This window comes from Erythrolamprus reginae, chromosome 6 (genome assembly GCF_031021105.1).
Source record: "Erythrolamprus reginae isolate rEryReg1 chromosome 6, rEryReg1.hap1, whole genome shotgun sequence".
Classification (NCBI taxonomy): domain Eukaryota; kingdom Metazoa; phylum Chordata; class Lepidosauria; order Squamata; family Dipsadidae; genus Erythrolamprus; species Erythrolamprus reginae.
In genome coordinates, this window is record NC_091955.1 from 5,670,573 (window position 1) to 5,688,028 (window position 17,456).

General features: G+C 42.7%; 1 protein-coding gene across 1 annotated transcript in view; it reads left to right on the forward strand.

The window, feature by feature from the left end:
• The window catches only part of LAMB1 (laminin subunit beta 1), an 87,375-nt gene that overhangs the window by 19,569 nt on the left and 50,350 nt on the right, over positions 1-17,456 (forward strand). The window contains exons 7-14 of the mRNA XM_070755150.1: positions 101-303; positions 2,569-2,689; positions 6,147-6,335; positions 6,610-6,789; positions 8,898-9,010; positions 11,330-11,409; positions 14,548-14,683; positions 16,184-16,342. Of these exons, the coding sequence (XP_070611251.1) occupies positions 101-303; positions 2,569-2,689; positions 6,147-6,335; positions 6,610-6,789; positions 8,898-9,010; positions 11,330-11,409; positions 14,548-14,683; positions 16,184-16,342 (1,181 nt within the window). The remainder of the gene's footprint in view (positions 1-100; positions 304-2,568; positions 2,690-6,146; positions 6,336-6,609; positions 6,790-8,897; positions 9,011-11,329; positions 11,410-14,547; positions 14,684-16,183; positions 16,343-17,456) is intronic.

Sequence of the window (17,456 nt, forward strand, 5' to 3'; positions counted from 1 at the left end):
GTTTTTAACCTAAACAAGTGCAAAGTTATGCATATCAGGGCAATGAACCCCAATTATACCTACCAATTGATGGGGACCAAGTTTTCTCCCCTTTGTTTAGATATGTTAAAGATTACAAATTTGAGAATCAACTTTGCCAAACTGCATACTTTGGGAGACAATCTTTTGGATTCGAGAATGGAGATCAAGGAAAAGTATTACTACGCCATTTACGACATGGTGGTGCGCGGGAACTGCTTCTGCTATGGGCACGCCAGCGAATGCGCGCCGGTGCATGGCTATGACGAAGAAGTGGAAGGAATGGTAAACATCTACATTGCTTTTCTGATGTCATTTGACAAAAAAAAGAGAGATTTTTTTAACTGTATGGGAAAACTTCCAAGTGACTTAAAACCAGAAGAGATAATACAAACAAGTTAAAATAAACAGGGGGAAATGGTTAAAATGTGGTCAACAAATGTAATGAAAATAGTAAATAATAGAGATGTAGGATAGAGAAGTATGGATATATGGGTGTACGTATATACACTGCTCAAAAAAAATAAAGGGAACACTCAAAGAACACATCCTAGATCTGAATGAATGAAATATTCTCATTGAATACTTTGTTCTGTACAAAGTTTGTGCTGACAACATGTGAAATTTATTGTCAATCAGTGTTGCTTCCTAAGTGGACAGTTTGATTTCACAGAAGTTTGATTTACTTGGAGTTATATTGTGTTCTTTGAGTGTTCCCTTTATTGTTTTGAGCAGTATATATGTAAAACCAAAAGAAGTAATATTGTGAAGTGTAAATATATCTGGAAATGAAATACAGTACAGTGATCCCCCGCTCGTTGCGAGGGTTCCGTTCCAGGACCCCCCCGCAACGAGCGGGTTTTCGCGAAGTAGCGCTGCGGAAGTAAAAACACCATCTGCGCATGTGCAGATGGTGTTTTTACTCCCACAGCGCTAGCGAGGAGCCGAAGATTGGGGGCGGCGCGGCTGTTTGCCGCCGGCATGGAGGGCTTCCTAGCAGCCCCCCAAACCCGGGTTGGGGGTCCGGGGGGCGCTGGCTCTCGGCGCTTTCGAGCTGAGTCCGGGAGCAAATTCGCTCCCGGACTCAGCTCGAAAGCGCCGAGAACGAACGGCAAGGAACGGCTTTTCCACGCAGTTCATTCTCGCCGCTTTCGAGCTGAATCCGGGAGCGAATTCGCTCCCGGACTCAGCTCGAAAGCACCGAGAACGAACGGCAAGGAACGGCTTTTCCACGCCGTTCATTCTCGCCGCTTTCGAGCTGAATCCGGGAGCGAATTCGCTCCCGGACTCAGCTCGAAAGCACCGAGAACGAACGGCAAGGAACGGCTTTTCCACGCCGTTCATTCTCGCCGCTTTCGAGCTGAATCCGGGAGCGAATTCGCTCCCGGACTCAGCTCAAAAGCGCCGAGAATGAACGGCGTGGGCGGGCGAAGGGCGGGCGGCAGCGAGGAGTTTGCGTGGGCGGTGGGGAAACTCCTCGCTGACGCCAGCAAGAGGGGGAAGACTCAGGGAAGCCGCCCAGCAGCTGATCTCCCGGTTGCCATCTACGCATGCGTGCCCACGGGCACGCATGCGTAGATGGTATTTTGACTTCCGGGTTGAAAAATAGCGAAGTACCCTGTTCGCAATGGTTGGGGACGCAATAAACGGGGGATCACTGTAATACCTCATCTTACGAACTTAATTGGTTCAGGGAGGAGGTTCGTAAGGCGAAAAGTTCGTAAGACGAAACAATGTTTCCCATAGGAAACAATGTAAAATCAATTAATGCGTGCAAGCAAAAAAAAATAAAATCGCAAAAATGGCGCCCGGCTGGGCGCCGCCGCCCGACTGTCACCCTTTGAGTCCACGTTTTGGCCAGCCAGGAAGGACGTCTTCGTGACGTCAAAGCTCCACCATGGAATTCCCTATTGAGATTCCCCACCTCCGTTTGAGCCTCCTGACTGGCTGACAGCTCCGCGGCTCTTCTGGCAAGATGACAGCCAGGAAGCGGGGCTTCTTGGCGGCCTCCTGAACCCGAACGCCGAACCCGAACTTTTGCTGAACTTCCAGGTTCGGCATTTGGGAGAATGCCGAGAAGCCCCCCGGTTGTTTCAAAAGGTGACAGCCGGGCGGCGGCGCTTCTTGGCGGCCTTATGAACCCGAACCCGAACTTTTGCCAAACTTCCGGGTTCAGCATTTGGGTGGCGGGTTCGTAAGGCGAAAAAAGTTCGTAAGAAGAGACAAAAATTTTCCGAACCCCGGGTTTGTATCTCGAAAAGTTCCTATGACGAGGGGTTCGTATCACGAGGTACTACTGTAGTTGCAAAAGTGGTTAGTATTTACTTTATCTGTTTATATTTCATGTATTTTTGTATGTCTTGTTTATATGTGGTTTGTTTTACAACTAAAGAACTCAATAAAGATTAAAAGCCATTTCATTGTAATTTTGCCACTGGGGTTGAAAAGCATTGGCCTTGATTGACGACAGAAAACAACCGTCATCTAAAATGAAGTTGGGAGTGTCCTCCCTGGATGCTCTCTGAGCTTGGTTATCTCGTTTTCTGACAGGTCCATGGCCATTGCATGTGTCGGCACAACACCAAAGGTTTAAACTGTGAACAGTGCTTGGATTTTTACCATGATTTGCCATGGCGACCCGCAGAAGGCCGAAACAGCAATGCTTGCAAAAGTAAGTAACTACAGTGTTTCCTCAAAAATAAGATTATATTATATTAGATTTATTGGATTTATATGCCGCCCCTTTCCATAGACTGGGGCGGCTCACAACAATGGTAAACAACACATAGTAACAAATATAATATTTAGCAATCTAAATTACAGTTTTAAGTTAAAAAAAACAAAAAGAACCCCAAAATATAAAAAACAAGCACACAGTCGAATCACACAGAAACTACATGGGCAAGGGGGAAATGTTTCAATTCCCCCATGCCTGATGGCAGAGGTGGGTTTTAAGGAGTTTCCAAAAGGCAAGGTGGGTGGGGGCAATCCTAATCTCTGGGGGGAGCTGGTTCCAGAGGGTCGGAGCCACCACAGAGAAGGCTCTTCCCCTGGGTCCCGCCAGACGACATTGTTTAGACGACGGGACCCAGAAAAGGCCAACTCTGTGGGACCTAACCAGTCGCTGGGATTCGCGCTGCAGAAGGCGGTCCCGGAGATATTCTGGCCCGATGCCATGAAGGGCTTTATAGGTCATAACCAACACTTTGAATTGTGACCGGAAACTGATCAGCAACCAATGCAGACTGCGGAGTGTTGGCGTAACATGGGCATATTTAGAGAAGCCCATGATTGCTCTCGCAGCTGCATTCTGCACGATCTGAAGTTTCCGAACATTCTTCAAAGGTAGCCCCATGTAGAGAGCATTACAGTAGTCGAGCCTCGAGGTGATCCTGACTTATATTTTTTGGAACCCTGAAATAAGCACTTGGCCTTATTTCCAAGTACTCAAAAGCCCAATTGGGCTTATTATCAGGAGATGTCTTATTTGGGGGGAAACAGCAGTATGTTAATCACTGTTGGTATATGCTATTAATCTAATGCTGCCTCCTTTTGTCACCTGGGTCTACCACCATTTATTCTCCATTTTCTTCTTTTATAATCATTCTGATTTAATTTCTATATATACTGCTGGAAAAAAAAATAAAGGGAACACTTAAAAAACAGAATATACCGTAACTTCAAGTAAATCAAACTTCTGTGAAATCAAACTGTCCACTTGTTCTGCCGGCGTGTCCCAACCACCTGTAATTACAGGGTAATTAGTCCAGAAAGACACACACCACACGATAGAAGGAAAACCAAAAATCTTTATCAACAGAAAAGCAGAAAAAACTCCCTTTTTAAATGTCAAAGGGATTTTCTGGTACACACAAGGCACAGGTTAAATGCAATCCAATTTCTCACCCAGTAACTGGGAAATTGAGTCCAAATTCCAAAGTCCAGAAAGTCCACACACAGTCTTGAACATGGAAACAGCAAAAACCACGATCTTGACGAACTATGAATCAGATAAACTTCCACAAGGCTAAACCAGCACGCTGTTCTTTTTATCTGTAGCACTAATTACAGCAGCCCCACCTAACCACAGGTGGCCTCACTTATCTCCTGTAATAATCCTTCAGTTGTTCTCTCCTATGCATCACTCTACGCATGCGTGGATCTGTCATAAGTTCTTGTTCAGAATCCAGGGATGATAAGGATGATTGATCTCCTCCTGGGCTGTCTGCCAAAGTCCCCCCTTCCCTGCCACTCACGCTTCCTTCGTCAGAAGAGCCTTCGTCAGGAGATTCTATCGGAAGCAAAACTGGCCTATGGCATGTGGATTTTCCCCCCCACCTCCACCTCCACATTCCTTGGGGCAGGAGCTGGGCCAGAGCCAACCACAACCCCACTTAAAAAGCAATACTGATCGACAGTCAATTTCACATACTGTTGTGCAAGTGGAATAGTTGTGCAAATGAAATATTCAATGAGAATATTTCATTCATTCAGATCTAGGATGTGTTATTTGAGTGTCCCCTTTACTTTTTTGATCAGTGTATATTCATTTTCTAGCCAGTCAAAGAATTTCACCCATGCCCTCCAACATTATCCTGGGAGACGTATATGTGCCTTCATTCGTGAGATGAGGGACTGTCAATAGAAACATAGAAACATAGAAGACTGACGGCAGAAAAAGACCTCATGGTCCATCTAGTCTGCCCTTATACTATTTCCTGTATTTTATCTTACAATGGATATATGTTTATCCCAGGCATGTTTAAATTCAGTTACTGTGGATTTACCAACCACGTCTGCTGGAAGTTTGTTCCAAGGATCTACTACTCTTTCAGTAAAATAATATTTTCTCATGTTGCCTTTGATCTTTCCCCCAACTAACTTCAGATTGTGCCCCCTTGTTCTTGTGTTCACCTTCCTATTAAAAACACTTCCCTCCTGAACCTTATTTAACCCTTTAACATATTTAAATGTTTCGATCATGTCCCCCCTTTTCCTTCTGTCCTCCAGACTATACAGATTGAGTTCATTAAGTCTTTCCTGATACATTTTATACTTAAGACCTTCCACCATTCTTGTAGCCCGTCTTTGGACCCGTTCAATTTTGTCAATCTCTTTTTGTAGGTGAGGTCTCCAGAACTGAACACAGTATTCCAAATGTGGTCTCACCAGCGCTCTATATAAGGGGATCACAATCTCCCTCTTCCTGCTTGTTATACCTCTAGCTATGCAGCCAAGCATCCTACTTGCTTTTCCTACCGCCCGACCACACTGCTCACCCTTTTTAAGACTGTCAGAAATCACTACCCCTAAATTCTTCTCTTCTGAAGTTTTTGCTAACACAGAACTGCCAATGCAATACTCAGATTGAGGATTCCTTTTCCCCAAGTGCATTATTTTACATTTGGAAACATTAAACTGCAGTTTCCATTGCTTTGACCATTTATCTAGTAACGCTAAATCATTTACCATATTACAGACCCCTCCAGGAATATCAACCCTATTGCACACTTTAGAGTCATCGGCAAATAGGCAAACCTTCCCTACCAAACCTTCCCCTATGTCACTCACAAACATATTAAAAAGAATAGGACCCAGAACAGACCCTTGTGGCACACCTCTTGTAACCTGTCTCTGCTCAGAATGCTCGCCATTAACAATATCTCTCTGATGTCTATGCTTCAGCCAGATTGAAATCCACTGAACTATCCAGGGATTAAGTCCAATCTTCACTAATTTATCTATCAGCTCTTTATGTGAAACCGTATCAAAGGCTTTGCTGAAGTCCAGATAGGCAATATCCACGGCACCACCTTGATCCAACACCTTTGTGACATAGTCAAAGAACTCAATGAGATTAGTCTGACATGATTTGCCTTCAGCAAAGCCATGCTGATTTGGGTCCAATAAGTTATTGTTTTTTAGATGCTGATTTATCCTCTTTTTGAGTAGAGTCTCCATCATTTTAACTACAACTGATGTCAAGCTAACTGGCCTGTAGTTACCAGCTTCTTCTCTACTGCCCTTCTTGTGGATAGGCTGTTTTTTACTTGTTTGTTAACTTATCAAATGTATTCGCTGCCCACCTCACAAATCGCTTAAAATTTTGTTTCCTCGCTCTCTTTCAGAGTGCCACTGCAACGATCACTCCGCGCAGTGCCATTTCGACATGGCGGTTTACGTAGCCACGGGAAACACCAGCGGCGGGGTGTGTGACGACTGCCAACACAACACGGTGGGACACAATTGCGAGCAGTGCAAGTCCTTCTACTTTCAACATCCGGAGAGGGACGTCCGCGATCCCCATATTTGTGAACGTAAGTCCTCCATCTTTTTCTCAAGAAATACAAGTATTCCATGTCTTACAACCAGTATCGGGTTGCTAGCCTGTATGTGCCACACTGCACACCAGTAGTGAAAACTGTGCTGCCCGTGCAGCTCTGAGTCTCTGGCATGCGAGATTTTGCTTCTGTGCACACAATAAGCCACGCCCACAGTGTGGTAGTAACAAATTTTGCAGCCCTTCACTGGTTTCACCCCTGGGATTGTACAGTGGCCTGGGTGCGTTACAAAATATGTTTCTTTGTTTAGCATGCAACTGTGACCCGGTTGGCTCCGAGAACGGCGGGATCTGCGATCGATACACCGACTACTCCGCCGGCCTCATCGCTGGACAGTGTCGCTGCAAATTCTTTGTGGAAGGAGAACGTTGCGACACCTGCAAAGAAGGATTTTATGGATTGAGCATAGACAACCCTCTTGGCTGTCAGTGTAAGTGCAACCTTGCTGTGTCGAAGTGGAGCAAACGTTTGCGGGGAAAAATGAAATTTGGTAGAGGAGGAGGCGATATAATCCTTTCTTTTTACAAACCCTGGCATCCCTGCCAGTATGCTATTCAATTTTATTGATATTAAGATCAATTAATTTGGAATTTGGTGTTGTTTGAGAGATGCTGAAGAGAGGGTGTGTTTCTTTCCTGACTTTGCAGCTTTAATTTACAGTGGTACCTCTACCTACGAACACCTCTACTTAAGAACTTTTCTAGATAAGAACCGGGTATTCAAGATTTTTTTGCCTCTTCTCAAGAACCGTTTTCCACTTACAAACCCGAGCTTCCGAAACTGTAACTGGAAAAGGCAGGGAGAAGCCTCCTTGGGGCCTCTCTAAGAATCTCCTGGGAGGAAACAGGGCTGGAAAAGGTGGGGAGAAGCCTTCGTGGGGTCTCTCTAAGAATCTCCTGGGAGGACACAGGGCCTGCAAAGGTGGGGAGAAGCCTCTGTGGGGTCTCTCTAAGAATCTCCTGGGAGGAAACAGGGCTGGAAAAGGCAGGGAGAAGCCTCGGTCGGGCCTCTCTAGGAATCTCCTGGGAGGAAACAGGGCCTCCACCCTCCCTGTGGTTTCCCCAATCACACACATTGTTTGCTTTTACATTGATTCCTATGGAAAAATTGCTTCTTCTTACAAACATTTCTATTTAAGAACCTGGTCGCGGAGCGAATGAAGTTCATAAGTAGACGTAGTAGTTCATAAGTAGTTCACTGTATCGTTATTTCTTTATCAAATTTCTATATCACACATCCTAGTTGCGGGACGGAGTGTGGCCTTTCAAAGTGAGATGGTTCAATTTGTTTCTGAAGCAGTAGTTATCTCTAATCCTATTCCTTGTGGAAATACTTTGAAAGTATCCCTGCACAACTCCCTTAGTTTGGGATAGAGTTCGGGTGACTGGATGTAGAATAGAATAGAATAGAATTTTTATTGGCCAAGTGTGATTGGACACACAAGGAATTTGTCTTGGTGCAGATGCTCTCAGCGTCCATAAAATAAGATATACATGTCAAGAATCATGTGGTACAACACTTAATGATTGTCATAGGGGTCAAATAAGCAATGAAGAAGCGATATTAATAAAAATCTTAGGATATAAGCAACAAGTTACAGTCATACAGTCAACATGGGAGGAAATGGGTGATAGGAATTATGAGAAAAACTAGTAGAATAGAAGTGCAGATTTAGTAGAAATTCTGACAGTGTTGAGGGAATCATTTGTTTAGTAGAGTGAGGGCGTTCAGAAAAAAACTGTTCTTGTGTCTAGTTGTCTTGGTGTGCAGTGCCCTGTAGTGACTTTTTGAGGGTAGTAGTTGAAACTATTTGTGTCCAGGATGTGAGGGGTCAGTAAATATTTTCCCCGCCCTCTTTTTGACTCGTGCAGTCTACAGGTCCTCAATGGAAGGCAGGTTGGCAGCAATTGCTTTTTCTGCAGTTCTGATTCTCCTCTGAAGTCTGTGTCGGTCCTGTTGGATTGCAGCACCAAACCAGACAGTTATAGAGGTGCAGATGACAGACTCAATGATTCCTCTGTAGAACTGGATCAGCAGCTCCTTGGGCAGTTTGAGCTTCCTGAGCTGGCGCAGAAAGAATATTCTTTGTTGTGCTTTTTTGATGATGTTTTTGACGTTAGGTGACCATTTTAGGTCTTGAGATATGATAGATCCTAGAAATTTGAAGGTCTCTACTGTTGATACTGTGTTGTCCAGTATTATGAGAGGTGGAAGGGTGGAAGGGTTTCTCCTAAAGTAGCAGAGAATTTACTAGCTGGATGTCCTTCCTCTTCTTTTCTACCCTTTCCCTATTATTCCTACTACCGTATTTCTATTTTATATCACAAATTAATTTTAAAAAAGAAGCACAAATAAGCCAAAAAGAGAAAGTGAAACCCCAGAGGGAGAGGGAGAAAAAGTCATTTGTCATTAATTCTCCAGAGGGGGGGGGGGAATGACTGATGGTGTTGAGATAAATATTTATTGCAAGTCTTTTGACCCGCCATATTAATTAAAACACACTGACCTCGATTTATTTACTTGTTCGTCCTAATACAGCTTGTGCTTGCAATCCGTTGGGCACGCATCCTGGAGGGAACCCTTGTGACTCCGAGACAGGATACTGTTACTGTAAACGTCTAGTTACAGGAAAACATTGCGATCAATGTCTGGTACGTTCTCCCGTTTATAAATAATATATCCGGATATACAGAGTTATGCAGCAGGACTTGACAAGATACCAGAATTTACAGTGTTGCAATTTAGTAACCAGCGCAGAGAAATAATGAAGACGCTTTTGTAGAAAGCAGTAGTAAACAGTTTTACTCTTCAGTGTAAATCAAAATATATTCTGTCTTAGTCTTTTTATTTACAGGAACAAACTTTGCTTTAACTATATGCAGTAAAGCTTACTTACATGTAGATAGTAAACCAATCTAGGTTTCTCCTATCAACTTTACAGCTCTAATTTAATCATTAAACTCACACTCCAGCCAGCCAACTAAAAATATTACCACCAACAAAAGCTAACAGTGAACAGCTAACAATAGCTAACAAACTTTGTAAAGTTGCTTTGCACTTTATAAAGCTCTGGCCCAATCAGGTTGCAGTTTACACCCTATGACTCAGCATTCGTTACTCGTTAACCTGCTTCTTTTTCCTTATATTCCCTTTGGTTTAACTATATGTAGTAAAGCTTACTTACATGTAGATACCAAACCAATGCAGATTTCTCTGTATCAACACTACAGTTCTAACTCAATAATTAACTCACACTCAAAACTGATCCAGCCAACTAACAACATTACCAACAACAACAGCCAACATAAACAATCATTGTAAAGTTGCTTTGCATTTTATAATGCTCTGGCCCAATCAGGTTGCAGTTTACATGCTATGACTCAGCATTCGTTACTGGTTAACCTTCTTACATCCTTCTTTGACCTTATATGGTAACATAATGGAATATCACCTAGGATTGAGCTAATCCTTGACATAATATATGGATCGAAGGAAGGGAAAGACAGACGTCGTTTAGGTTGACTTCATTTCAAAAGTACAGGCAGTTCTCGACTTACAACTATTCATTGACTGATTGTTCAAAGTTACCACAGGGCACCTCTTTCTCTCTCTATCCATCATCCATCCATATCTATCTATCTATCTATCTATCTATCTATCTATCTATCTATCTATCTATCTATCTATCTAATCTATCTGTTCTGCCAGCGTCTTTCAACCACCTGTAATTACAGGGTAGTTAGTCCAGGAAGACACACACCACACAATAAAAGGAAAACCCAAAAGTTTTTATAAACAGAAAAACAGAAACAGCTCCCTTTTTAAATGTCAAAGGGATTTTCTGGTACACACAAGGCACAGGTTACATGCAATCCAATTGCTCACCCAATAACTGGGAAATTGAGTCCAATTCTAAAGTCCAGAGAGTCCACACACAATCTTGAACAGCACAAAAACCATGATCTTGACAAAACAATGAATCAGATAAACTGCCATGAGGCTAAAACATCAGGCTGCACATTTATCTGCAGCACTAATTACAGCAGCCCCACCCAATCACAGGTGGCCTCATTTTCTCTTGTAATAATCCTTCAGTTGTCGTCTCCTATGCATCACTCTACACATGCGTGGATGTGTCATTAATTCTTGTTCAGAATCCAGGGATGATACAGCTGATTGATCTCCTCCTGGGCTGTCTGCCAAACTCCCTCTTCCCTGTCACTCACACTTCCTTGGTCAGAGGAGGCTTCGTCGGCAGATTCCATCGGGAGCAAAACAGGCCTGCGGCATGTGGATGTTTCCCCCACATCCACCTGCACATTCCTTGGGGCAGGAGCTGAGCCAGAGCTAACCACAACTCTATCTATCTATCTATCTATCTATCTATCTATCTATCTATCTATCTATCTATCATATATCATCCATCCATCTATCTATCTATCTACCTACCTACCTCTCTCTCTCTCTCTCTCTGTCTGTCTGTCTGTCTGTCTGTCTGTCTGTCTATCTATCTATCTATCTATCTATCTATCTATCTATCTATCATATATCATCCATCTATCTATCTATCTACCTACCTACCTATCTCTCTATCTCTCTCTTTCTCTCTGTCTGTCTGTCTATCTATCTATCTATCTATCTATCTATCTATCATCTCTATTTACCTACCTATCTCTCTCTCTCTCCATCCATCCATCCATCCATCCATCCTTCCTACATCTACCTATCTACCTACCCATCTACCTACCTACCTATCCATGTAGTCATCCAGCATTGCCTATCTACCTCTACTATCTACTACTATCTACTGTGTAGCACTGATGATGTTACCCCGTTAGATAATGAACTATCTGCAAGACAACTACCAAGCTCAGAGATACTGAGGACCCCTTGTTTCAACCTTGAGCTACAAAGATTCCCCTTCATTGGATGCTCTTTTACCTATAATGTCCCAAAACTTTCTTTTGCAGCCTGAAAATTGGGGGTTGAGCAACGATATGGAAGGATGTCGCCCCTGTGATTGTGACCAAGGAGGCTCACTCAACAATAAGTAAGTTCAAACTAGTTGGCTTTTCCCCCCTTGATTTCATTATTGGAAGTTTTTGGAGTTTTTTTTTCTTTAGAGATTCTTTTTTAATGGGCATTTACTTTTAAAAAGGTTAATAAATATACATGAAAATTGATATGGAAGAGTTATGGAGAAATTTGAATTACTACAGCCTAATCAATTTAAGGTAAATAAAATTTGGAGCAGCTTAAAAGGTGTATTAGTTAATAGAAACATAGAAACATTGAAGACTGACGGCAGAAAAAGACCTCATGGTCCATCTAGTCTGCCCTTATACTATTTCCTGTATTTTATCTTAGGATGGATATATGTTTATCCCAGGCATGTTTAAATTCAGTTACTGTGGATTTACCAACCACGTCTGCTGGAAGTTTGTTCCAAGGATCTACTACTCTTTCAGTAAAATAATATTTTCTCATGTTGCTTTTGATCTTTCCCCCAACTAACCTCAGATTGTGTCCCCTGGTTCTTGTGTTCACTCTCCTATTAAAAACACTTCCCTCCTGGACCTTATTTAACCCTTTAACATATTTAAATGTTTCGATCACGTCCCCCCTTTTCCTTCTGTCCTCCAGACTATACAGATTGAGTTCATTAAGTCTTCCCTGATACGTTTTATGCATAAGACCTTCCACCATTCTCGTAGCCCGTCTTTGGACCCGTTCAATTTTGTCAATATCTTTTTCTAGGTGAGGTCTCCAGAACTGAACACAGTATTCCAAATGGGGTCTCACCAGCATTCTATATAGTGGGATCATAATCTCCCTCTTCCTGCTTGTTATACCTCTAGCTATGCAGCCAAGCATCCTTAAGATGGGCCCCACTTGACCCAACTCTTATTTTTACTCTGTACGTTTTTCCTGAGTTGCTTCTCACACAGGCAGTAGCTACTCTCAAGAGTCCTATTAAAATTACGCAGCGGGGCCCCGAAGCTGCCTAACCTTTGGATGTCCTGATGTCTTGATCGCAAAGCCATCTGCAAATGGGTGTCGCTCTTGACCTAACCAGCGTTCGCATTTCCTCTCCCGAGAAAATGACCTCATTCATCCGGTTATTTCAGATTAAAACCTCCAGAAATCCAGAATCCTATTTTTACAGCCCTAGTGTCTGGTGAGGCCACCATTGTCTGAAGGGAAGAATGTCCTGGGCAAATATTCCCTCCCCAAGAAACCGTAGGGCTGTCCCACAACATCTGAGTACACAGCTGCGCCGAAAAACAAGCTGTGGTTGTGAAACATAGAAACATAGAAGTCTGACGGCAGAAAAAGACCTCATGGTCCATCTACTCTGCCCTTATACTATTTCCTGTATTTTATCTTACAATGGACATATGTTTATCCCAGGCGATGTTTAAATTCAGTTACTGTGGATTTACCAACCACGTCTGCTGGAAGTTTGTTCCAAGGATCTACAACTCTTTCAGTAAAATAATATTTTCTCATGTTGCCTTTGATCTTTCCCCCAACTAACTTCAGATTGTGTCCCCTTGTTCTTGTGTTCACTTTCCTATTAAAAACACTTCCCTCCTGGACCTTATTTAACCCTTTCACATATTTAAATGTTTCGATCATGTCCCCCCTTTTCCTTCTGTCCTCCAGACTATACAGATGGAGTTCATGAAGTCTTTCCTGATAGGTTTTATGCTTAAGACCTTCCACCATTCTTGTAGCCCGTCTTTGGACCCGTTCAATTTTATCCATATCTTTTTGTAGGTGAGGTCTCCAGAACTGAACACAGGATTCCAAATGTGGTCTCACCAGCGCTCTATATAAGGGGATCACAATCTCCCTCTTCCTGCTTGTTATACCTCTAGCTATGCAGCCAAGCATCCTACTTGCTTTTCCTACCGCCCGACCACACTGCTCACCCAAAGGAAGGAAAACAACCAGGGAACCATAACAAAAGATGGAGTTATGTTCCCAAGTAAAGGGAAGGATTCCACATCGCCAGCACTTCCGATGACTGGTGTGAGCGCGTGCATGTCCGGTGGGTAGGTGCTCATGAATCGGCGCGAGATTTGGCCTCTGCGCATACGCGGAAGCAAGAATATCAGCAAAAATTACCGAATTCTCGCTCACACAAGATTTGGCTTCTGGTGCATGAGCAGAAGCCAAATCTTGCGCCGACATGGGCGCCCGCCCACCAGTTAGCTGCAGTTGTGCACGCAGCTCCATTTTCGCTACTGGGACGCCATATTGGGGTGTTCCGGCTGCAACCCGCTACTGAAGGAGCTGAAGTTTGACAAAACCTTATCTGGGATTGTAGTAATTCCACCGGATAGGAGAATGTGTCTCCTGGCTTCCTTGGATTTTTATTATTAATCATCGCACATCGTTGCAGATGTTCAAACTGGGTTTGGCACATTTGTCTACCCAGCGAGTCCTTACCATGGATATGGTATAGGCACATCTGGATGTTTGACGGTGTTGTTTTAGATATTGTTGCAGGATGGAAGCTAAATAAAGCCACCTTCTCCATTTGGACTTCTTCCTTCTTTCCTTCTTTCCTTCTTTCCTTCTTTCCTTCTTTCCTTCTTTCCTTCTTTCCTTCTTTCCTTCTTTCCTTCTTTCCTTCTTTCCTTCTTTCCTTCTTTCCTTCTTTCCTTCTTTCCTTCTTTCCTTCTTTCCTTCTTTCCTTCTTTCCTTCTTTCCTTCTTTCCTTCTTTCCTTCTTTCCTTCTTTCCTTCTTTCCTTCTTTCCTTCCTTCCTTCTTTCCTTCTTTCCTTCTTTCCTTTCTTCCTTCCCTCCTTCCTTTCTTCCATCCCTCCCTCCTTCCTTCCCTCCCTCCCTCCCTTCTTCCTTCCTTCCTTCCCTCCCTCCTCCCTTCCCTCCTCCCCTCCCTTCCTCCTTCCTTTCTTCCTTCCTTCCTTCCCTCCCTCCCTCCTTCCTTCCTTCCCTTCTCCCACCCTCCTTCCTTCTTTCCTTCTTTTTTGGTGTACAATGGAAAGAGGCATATAAAACATCCTGAGGATTTTGGTTAATTGATAGATCAGTGAAACTTGTTGTAAACTTTTTTTTTATTACACAGAAATATCAATGATTACTTTATACTGGTGTGCAATCAAAAGAGACATATAAAATATTGTGAAGGTTTCCAATAGACATTTGTTTTGTTTTTCAGCTGCTCCAGTGAATCTGGCCAATGCCAGTGCAGGCCGCATCTGATTGGCCGCCAATGCCAGGAAGTGGAACCTGGGTATTTTTTCATATCTTTAGATCATTATGTCTACGAAGCAGAGGATGCCAAATTTGGCCCAGTGAGTACCAAGTTTAGCTTGCAATCAAAACACATCAGAGTCCATGTATTTATGTGTACATTTATACGTGGCCACCATCCATTGGGAAATATTTGATTTCTCTTTATTTATTTCTGATTAGAAGCACATTTAATATTTTGATACATTTTACAGCAAAGTTAGAGGTACAATATTGTTTAATTTCTAACCTGATCAGAAATAGTTTGTCGCTTTCTTTCCTCCTTTTATACAACCCATAGTCCCTGATTTGGGTAGAGTTGGGGTGACTGGGTGGAGCTGAGAATTTATTGACCGGATGCCCTTCCTGACACCTATACAGAGTTCACAGCAGACATTTTCTCCATCTGGGAGAAAATTTTCTCCTGGGAGAAAAACATCTGCTCATACCTGGGGTTGAACTCTCAACTCTCAATAATAGTCGGAGATTTCCTAAGTCTAAGAAAACATACAAAAGCCATTTGTCAACTAATAGAAACAAACAATACATGCGTGTGAACGGAATCTGTTCATAGTCATCTTTTGCAAGCATCTATCAGTAAGAGGATGGATGTGACCCCTGGGATTAAAAGTCCCAACACATCTGGAGAAAACTGCTGGAATATTTTTCTCGTAGTATATTTTCTTAATCTACATTTTCCATGGAACATACGTGTGTTATCTTAAAATAGCTGAATATACTGTAATTTGCTTCTATTCTTTTTTCTTTTTTTTAATATTAAGTCCCAGCAAAGAATAAAATATTAAAAAAGCAAAAGACAACTAAGAACACCAAGACAACTCGACACAAGAACATTTTCCCCCAAATGCCATCACTCTGCTAAACAAATAATCCTCTCAACACTGTCAAACTATTTCCTAAGTCTGCACTATTATTACTACTATTATTTTCTCATCACTCATATCATACATCTCCTCTCACTTATGACTGTATGGCTGTAACTTGTGGCTTGTATCCTTAAGATTTTTATTAATATTGATTGTTACCTCATTGCTTATTTGACCCCTACGACAATCATTAAGTGTTGTACCTTATGATTCTTGACAAATGTGTATTTTCTTTTATGTACACTGAGAGCATATGCACCAAAGACAAATTCCTTGTGTGTCCAATCACACTTGGCCAATAAAGAATTCTACTCTACTCTACTCTACTCTACTTTACTCTACTGTATTCCATTCCATTCCATTCCATTCTATTCTATTCTATTCTATTCTAATCCCACCTTTTCTATAACCACAACAGTCCTAACTGTCAACTCCCAAAATTAAATGTTCATTTTTTCCCCTCTCAGTTTCTAGCACAATGTCCAACAGTGATTTCCAAGTAGACAAAAGTTAGGCAAAACCCCCTGCTTCTATAATCAGAATATTCTATTTCACAATCTCTGCCTATTCCATTAGCTTCCCTGTCCATTCTTCCATTGAAGGAAGGTGTAAGTCCTTCCCACTCTTCTTTGCACACAAGTCGCGCTACTAACGATTTACTTCTCCTTTTTGTAGGGTGTGAGTTTAGTGGAACGCCTCTATTCTCAAGACCGCGTCCCTTCCTGGACTGGAATAGGGTTTGTCAGGGTCCCCGAAGGAGCCTATTTGGAATTCTACATTGACAACATTCCGTTCTCTATGGAATATGACGTCCTGATTCGATACGAGCCACAGGTAAAAATGGCTGCTTAAGGAATCAAGCTGTCCCTGAATTAGGAATACAGTGGTACCTCTACCTAAGAACGCCTCTACAGTGGTACCTTGACATACGAGTTTAATTCGTTCCAGACCCGAGCTCGTAAGTCGATCAACTCGCATCTCGAACGAATGCCTTTAGACTTTGTTTTTCGTGCCGAGATAACTGGAAGCAAGGAAATTCTTGCGCCACCTAGAGGAAGCTCAGCTCGTATCCCAAATTTGAGCTCGGGTGTCGAACAGAAATTTTGCTCGCGTCGCGGCTCGTAACTTGGAATACTCGCATGTGGAGCAGCTCGTATCTAGAGGTACCACTGTACTTATGAACTTTTCTGGCTAAGAACTGGGCATTCAGGGCCAGAAAAGGCAGGGAGAAGCCTTCGTGGAGCCTCTCTAGGAATCTCCTGGGAGGAAACGGGGCCTCCCCCCTCCCTGTGGTTTCCCCAATCGCATACATTATTTGCTTTCACATTGATTCCTATGGGAAAAATTGCTTCTTCTTACAAATTTTTCTACTTAGGAACCTGGTCATGGAACGAATTAAGTTTGTAAGTAGAGGTACCACTGCATTTAGAAGTTGTTTAAAACCTGCTGAGTTCAATATTTATGCACTTGGTAGTTTGAGTGTTTACTTTTTATTAACTGACTTACTTTTTGCTTGTTTATTTATTATCCTGCATTTGTTATTTTTACAAATGGTTCAAGCTGGTGAACATATCCAACATCACCTTCGTCCTCCTATTTTCCCCCCACAACAACCCAGTGAGGTTTGTTGGGCTGAGAGAGAAAAAGAGAGTTGTCTAAGACATCTTTTGTCTCTAAGGTCGGACTCGAACTCACCATCTCCTGGTGATAGGTTCAAGATCACCCACTGGCTTTCATGGATAAAGTGGGACTGGAACTCACCATCTCCTGTGATTGGTTCAAGGTCACTAGGTTTCATGGCTAAGGTGGGACTAGAACTCACTGTCTCCTGGTGATTGGTTTAATGTCACCGAGTTGGGTTTATAGCTAAGGTGGGACTAGAACTCACCATCTCCTGCGATTGGTTCATGGCCACACAGATGACTTTCATGGATAAGGTGGGACTAGA